The 7,636-nt window shown below is 50.2% G+C and overlaps 1 protein-coding gene across 1 annotated transcript; it reads left to right on the forward strand.

The window, feature by feature from the left end:
* Positions 1-3,059: 3,059 nt before the first annotated feature.
* Positions 3,060-6,708, forward strand: KLHDC7A (kelch domain containing 7A). Its single transcript, XM_034404495.3, has one exon. The coding sequence runs from the start codon at positions 3,284-3,286 to the stop codon at positions 5,849-5,851; it is 2,568 nt and encodes an 855-aa protein (XP_034260386.3). The 5' UTR covers positions 3,060-3,283; the 3' UTR covers positions 5,852-6,708.
* Positions 6,709-7,636: the final 928 nt, after the last annotated feature.

Below are 7,636 nucleotides of genomic sequence, written 5' to 3' on the forward strand. Positions count from 1 at the left end.
GGTGGTTTTTCTGCTTTTGCGAAGGGCATGGTACCACAGTTTGTTTATTTATTTATTTATTTATTTATTTATTTATTTATTTATTTATTTGATTTGATTTGATTTGATTTGATTTGATTTGATTTGATTTGATTTCTATACCGCCCTACTCCCGAAGGACTCAGGGCGGTGCACAGCCAAACAATAAAAACACATACATACAAAATTTAAAAGTAGAATAAAATCAAATTAAATAATTTTGGCCCCGACAAATTTAAAACCCCAAACTTTTAAAACCAATTTTAAAATTGAATGTATAAAATACTAAAAGATATTTAAAAATTAAAAATCTTTTATAAAAGAGGGAGAAAATTAGGCCAGGCCCGCCTGGTGAAATAGTAAGGTCTTTAAAGCGCGGCGGAAGGTGCGCAGATCCGGGATCTTCCGTATCTCTGGGGGGAGCTCATTCCAGATAGTAGGTGCCCCCTGGGGGCCGCCAGTCGGCATTGTTTTGGCTGACGGCACCCGGAGGAGCCCCTCTCTATGGGAGCGTATGTGAGTTTATCCAATGGTGGGCTGCTGGGGGTTTGCAGGGGTTCGGGAGAACCTCTAGCTAAGATTCCGTGCAGTCCGGAGAACCTCCAAATCCCACTCCTGGCTGGCCCCTCCCATCCTGCCCCTCCCAGGAGTCCCCACGCGACCCGTTTTGGATGCAGGTAAGTGCAGGCTGCATGCGGAGGCTCATAAAGGGTGAAAAACGGGCCTACCGGAAGTTCGGGCCTACTAGTTTCCGGCCTCCAGAGGGCCTCCGGAGCTTGAGGAGGCCACTTTCACCCTCCTGGAGGCTTGAGGAAAGCCTCTGGAGCCTGGGGAGGGCAAAAACCCCACCCACCCACCCGCCACGGTGCAGGAAGCCAACTAGGCCAGAGGTCATCAACCTTTCCGAGCTCAGGGACCACTAAATTCATAATTTTAAATCCCGTGAGCCATTAATATGATCTGCCTAATGACCGCCTGGGTGGGCATGGCCAACTCGATGTCATTCATGTTGAGGGGCACCTCGACGGCCTCTACTCGCCCCTCCCCTCCCAACCACTCCTCGCCTGCCCGCCTGGGCTCCTTAGGGCTCCAACAGGGAGCAGTTGTTGGAGCAGCCACCGTGAGAAAAGAGTTGGCAAAACAGCTGCTCAGTTCACATTGGATCTGACTGAGGAGGAGGCTCAGCAGAAGCACCTCACTGAGGACTAGGAGCATAGGCTTCCCAAGCAGAGGGAAGACCTGCGGGAGTGCAAGGCCAGGTACCATTGCCTGGAGGCTCACTGGGCTGAGATGGTCAGCCAGTTCCAGGCCATAATGCAGCCCCACTGGAATCAGGCCCTCCGGCTCTTCGCCACCAGCGGCACTTCCCTCCAGCCTTCGCCCAAAGCCCCACACCAGGAGGCCGAAGCAGACCCCCAAGTCGGAATTTTTGCCTCCCTCCGACCCATACAAAAAGACCCCCAAGGGGGAGACTCTCTGCAGCAACACAAACATTCATTGCACGTATTCAGCCCAGGGGCCGTAGTTTGAGGACCCCTGATTTAGTCTGCAAATAATTTTTTCTGCGGACCACCCAAATTTTCTCGCGGACCACTGGTGACCGCTGGACTAGGCCACGCCCACCATGGCCACGCCTACCCAGCCACCAGGCTGAGAACCCCTTGCTAAAATTTTTGAAGCCCACCCCTGGGTTTAATCCACCCGCAAATGGCGACTAACCGAGATTAAAACTAAACCGAACCTTATTGTGCTGCGTAAATCTGCCTGCTAGCTCTGAGCTGGTTGTGCAAACAGAAATGTGTCACAGGTCTTGTGTTTTTCCACCGTGCTGTTTTTTTTTTTTGGGGGGGACATTGCTAAGAATGAGAACAAGTTGGCCGGAGAAAGACGGAACAGAAGGAGAAGTTTAAAGGTGCGTCATAAAAACCTGGAACCGGCACCAAACTGCATTTTCTGTTGTCGGTTACATTCTGGCCACGAGGCAGAAGGAACCAAAAAAAAAAAAAAAAAATTTGGAGCCCTGTTTATACATTTCTAGCTGCTCATTTTCGGCATGAAGTTGGGCTCAAAAAGACACAAACCAGGCTGAATTCCAAGCAGAGTTAAAACAGGGAATCTTTTATGGAGAATGTTTTTGGATACCGTCTTTAAATTCTGTAACAGGAACAGAGTCGGAAGGGACCTCAGAGGTCATTTAGCCCAACCCCCTACTCGCGCAGGAGAACTATATTAGGGATTCGAACCGCCGAACTGCCGACCTTTCGGATCGACAAGCTCAGCGTCTTAGCCACTGTGCCACCGAAACAGGGAATCCTGCTAAATCTGAGGTTCCTTAAAAAACCAAGAAAAAAATAGATAGTCCTCGACTTATAACAGTTCATTTTGTGACCGTTTGAAGTTACGACAGCACTGGAAAGAGTTGACTTATGCCCGTTTTTCACATTTAAGATCACGGCCGCGTTCCCCGAGGTCACGTGATTAAAATTCAGACGCTCGGCCACTGACTCGTATTTATGACGGCCGCAGAGTCCCGGGGTTGTGTGTGTGTGTCACGGGATCTCCTTTCGGCGACCTTCTGACAAGCAAAAGTCGAGGGGGAAGCCAGATTCACTTAGCAACCGTGCGACTCGCTTAAACAACCGCAGCGTTTCACTTAACAACCGGTGGCAAGAAAGCTGGCAAAACGGGGCAAAATTCACTTAACAACCGTACTACTTAGCAGCAGAAAATTTGGGGCTCCATGGTGGTCGTACGTCGAGGATTACCTGTATGCACAGGAGCCTGGGGTTTACAGCAGGATCTGTAACAGAAATCTGTCATGGGAATAATGACAGATATTATTACCTTACTTTACCTTAAGGTAAAGTATTATTTTTATTACCTTTTATTACCTTACTTACCTTACTTTAAGGTAAGTTGTTTTTTAAAATCTATTTATTTCCTTGCTGTCTTCAAAAGCTCTCTCGTTTACAGTATGAAAGCTTAAAATAACGTTTAGCGTTTAGCAGAGTTTTCGGCTTCTTCTTCTTTTTTTTTTTTTCCGCTATTTCGCTTTCCGGTTTGTCTTACCTGCCTCCGGCCCAGCCCACCTTCCTCAAATATGCAAACCTATAGTAAACAGACACCTGGCACGCCGAGCGAGCAGCTGGACAATAATCTCTTTTCCCTGTCAGTCGGCAGGTTAGAGTCACCTTGCAGAGAAGGGAGGGAGCCCGCCCTGATCCATTCGGAGCTGTTCCTTGGCAATTATTAACCGCATTCTTGAATGCCAGCCTGGTATGGGAAAATGCCCCACCGTGCTGAAGGAAGCGGGGTCCAGCCGTCGGAAATACCTCTAGCCGGCCGACTGGCCCTCTCGGCCACGGCGTTGCTCTTGCTGATGTTGGCCTACCGGTATTTGAAGTCTCGAGTACCTTCTGGCAGCACCCCAGCCGGGGCTGCCGATGCCAACGTCGCCGGGGCAGAGCAAAGAGAATGGCAGGTTTGCAGCCGGGTGGAAAACAAGCCAGCGGCGCTGAGGCACAGAGGAGGCCGGGGCAGGGAGACGGAGCCATGCCACCCAGGGACCAATCAGCTGACGCAGGTGGGTAGATGTGGCGGAGTAGCGGAAGAGTGTGGGCAGGCTCGGATCCCTGCTGGCAGAGAGCTGCCCGACACGAGAGAAACCGAGGCAGAAGAAAAACAAGAGGCAGGGGAAGTGAGCCATCCGGAATCTGGGGTGGAAAAAGGGTGGAGGTCAGAAGACGAGGCTGGGGACACCTACTGCACCATCCAGAACTCCACTAGCAAAACTGGGGCCGGTTCGGACAATTTAGGAGGTCATTCCCAAGCTGCTGTAGGTCTACTCAACCAAGAGAGGGAACCCAGTAACATCCTTGGCTGGGCTGTTGATCCTGTTGAAGCTGACTCTAGCTGTGCTAAGCCGGCGGAGAAGGATGTCCATCCCGCAGACGGTTTGAAAAGAGGAGGAAATCAGCAGCTGGGAAAAGATCCCCATATTGTGGAGAGGTGGTTTGGCCCCGAGAAGATCCAGTCCTTCTATGCCACCAGTGATATGGGCTTGGCCATCAACCACAGCCACGTGCAATCTCACCTGGCCTATGCATTCTCCTCGGTGGCCAAGGTGGAGGTGGAGGAGAACTTCATCCAAGAGAAGCGACGTTCCGGGAAAGCCGGAGACACTCAACTGAGAGGCAAAGTCTACGACTACTATGTTCAGTCTACTTCTCAATCCGTCACTAATGAAACCACCTTTGGGACCGACTTAGATCTCCAACGATCCTGCAACCTCTCGACTGTCAACATCCTTAATGCATCCAAGAAATGTGAGGCGGAGGAACCTGTCTGCTCATCGGTGACCAAAGATGAAGTCAACAAGCTTGTTTTGGAGAAGGTTCCAGACACATCTTCTCATGTTCTCCTCAGTCCTGCAAAAGACACCCAACCTAAGGACCAAAGAGAAGCAGTCGTTGTTGAAGAAGACAACAACTCCTCGAAACGTTTGTTGGCTAGATATAGCTTCATCCGGAAAGAGAGCTTCCAAAGAATTGTAGATAATCCAGAGTTACAGGTGCCGATGGAAGGTTTTGGTTCTCCAGCAATTGGACCCTCAGCTGGCCACACCTCACCTCCAGCTCCTCTTCGCTTGGATTCTACTTCATCTCTGGTGAGGTCCATGCAAAATCTCCCCAGCAGTGGAAGAGAAGAGCCATCGGTGGAGCTTGTGGCTGGTGCTAAATTTTTCCATGTCCCACTGAGCTCAGACGCCTCTCTCGATGTGCACTTAGATTTGGGGAACTGCTACCAGGTCTTGTGTATGGCCAAGAAGCAGAAACTTAAGGATCTGCAAGAAGCGGTCTATAAGGTCATGAGTGACAACTATCTCCAAGTGCTGAAGACTCAGGCCATCTACCGCCAACTCAACGCTGCAGAGAGAGACTTGATCCTAGAGAAGAGGATGAGAGGCAAGAAATACTTGACTGTGGCAGATGTTGGTTGCCACACAAGTGGACTCTCTTACTACGATGATCAGAAGGACGCTTGGCATCCATTAACCCACATCCCTGTGGAAGCAATCTCCAGGGGTTGCGCCATCTGCAGCATGTTCAACTACCTCTTTGTAGTAGCTGGCTGCGAAGGGCGTGGAAGGTATCAGAAACCATCCAATCGTGTCTTCTGCTACAACCCCTTGACCGACATCTGGCAGGAGATCTGTCCACTCAACCAAGCTAGACCCCACTGTAAGCTGGTGGCCCTGGATGGTTGCCTCTACGCCATCGGTGGAGAATGCCTCTACACAGTCGAACGATACGACCCACGTCTGGATCGTTGGACGTTTGCTGCCCCTCTACCCAACGACACCTTCGCCGTGGCCCACACTGCCACCGTCTGCGATGGGGAGATCTGTGTGACGGGCGGCACCTTGAGATACATGCTGCTCAGGTACGTCGGACGGACGGACACCTGGAAAGTCCGCCTCACTGGAGGAAGCCAGGACAGGACAACCGAGATGGTGACCGTCAACGGCTTCATCTACCGCTTTGACCTCAACCAGAGGATGGGCATCAGCGTCTATCGCTGTAGTGCCAGGGCCAAGCTATGGTATGAGTGTGCCACCCACCCAATTCCCTTCCCATCTTGCTTCCAGTGCGCCGTGGTTGGAAATCTTGTCTACTGCGTCAGCCGGCAGTTCAACCTCCGTTTCTTGGCTGACTTGGTGTCTCCACGGTTCGGAAACAAAGAGGTGAAAAATTTCCCTTCCCCAAGAGGAACCCTTATCCCAGTTACTCTCATCTTGCCTGAGGGGTACAAAACATCTCAAACAAGGGTTTGAGGGGCCCTGTAGAAGCTACCTTTGGAACAACAGAACAAACCTACTTCCAAGGACGATGATGATCTTCTCGTTTCTCTCCCAGCCCATCAAAGAAACTAGCACTGTAGGCAGAGTGGGCCTGTCTCTTTCTACCAAGATATTTAACAGAAGAGCAGAGTTGGAGGTCTTCTAGACCAACTTAAATCTTTGTACATTTGCATACAAATTAACCATAGACTTTTGAGGTCCCAGAGAGCATTCTCAATGAGCCGCGGTGGCGCAGTGGTTAGAGCGCAGTACTGCAGGCTCCTCCTACTGATCACCGGCTGCCTGCAATTTGGCAGATCGAATCTCACCAGGCTCAAGGTTGACTCAGCCTTCCATCCTTCCGAGGTGGGTAAAATGAGGATCCAGATTGTTGGGGGCGAGAGGCTGATTCTGTAAACCGCTTAGAGAAGGCTGTAAAAGCACTGTGCAGCGGTATATAAGTCTAAGCATTAGTGCTATTGCTATTCAGGAGCGAGTGCAAATTTAAGCCAATTCTGTATAAACCAGGATGGTGGTCCTCCGTACCATATTATCTCCTGCTGGTCTATGAGTTTAAGATCAAGTAGTCCTTCTGTGATCTCCAGTTGGGATTCATCTTTAGATCTTAGTGGTTGACCCACTGCCTTGGGATAGGAGTAGGGGAATACAGATCCGCCTAGTTCAGAGCAGAACAACCTGTGATCTACCAGTGAAGGTCCTCTAGGAAGCCCATCCTCCAGACACCAATCCCAATAGTATTTCTCCATGTGACATTTCCGGCAATTGTTAACGGGAGGTATGGAGTGCCTCTAGATTTTTACAAATTACAATCCTTTCTTTTCTCCCGTGAACTTTTTAAATCTCCTTTTTATACTTTTGTAGAAGAACTTTGTGCCTTCAAAGTGTATTGCTGTTGCTGTTTCTCCTCCTTCCTACCCCTTTGCCAATCCTCTCATCTCCTTGTAGGCCTGCTCCAGCTCTCCTCCTTAGGACAGAAAGACCGTTGCTCCATTGGAGTAACTTAATGGGTTCTTTTACTAAGTGGTTGCAGCAAAAGGAAGGCTAGATCTAAGGGTTCCCGCGCAAAGCATTACAGATTTTTCCCCTTCTCCCCAGACCTTCCCCCTTGACAAGCCTGTCTCTGTCCAGTGGTGTGCCATGTAGGTGTTTTGGGAAACAGCTTGGATGTTTGGTGCAGTTCGCATCCTTTTCCCAGGCTAGGCGTCCTTGAAGACTGGAATAGGCTGGTCCTCAGACCTCTGATTTCCGTCAAGCCTGTCACACACACACACACACACACCCCACTTCTCATTTCTACTCTCCACATGCCAATTGCCCCCTTCCTCTTCCCCCACCCCAACGATCTATGACAGGATGCCAGCAGAACGCAAAGCTGAAGATGGCAGATCTGACCCTCATCCTGGACTTACGAACCCCTCACTTCCTTTCACAAAAATCTTCAGTGTTTGGCTGGCGTCCATTCCGTCGCTGGCAGTTTCTCTCTTAGGTCGGTTGACGGTTACAGGTAGCCCTCAACTTACGACTGTCCGTTTAGTGACTGTTGAAATGGTGGCGGCATCCCCTGATCAACATTTGGGCGCTCGGCCTGTATTTATGACGGTTGCGGAATCACACCATTTGCAATCTTCCCGGGAACGGCTTCCCGGGAAGCAAAGTCCTGGGGAGGAGCCGGATTTGCTGAAACGGCCGTGTGATTTGCTTAACGACCGTGGCAAAAAAACAAAACAAAACCGAACAAACAGGTGCGACTGATTTAAA

The sequence above is a fragment of the Pantherophis guttatus genome, chromosome 15 (assembly GCF_059756535.1).
Source record: "Pantherophis guttatus breed Tessera chromosome 15, ASM5975653v1, whole genome shotgun sequence".
NCBI lineage: Eukaryota > Metazoa > Chordata > Lepidosauria > Squamata > Colubridae > Pantherophis > Pantherophis guttatus.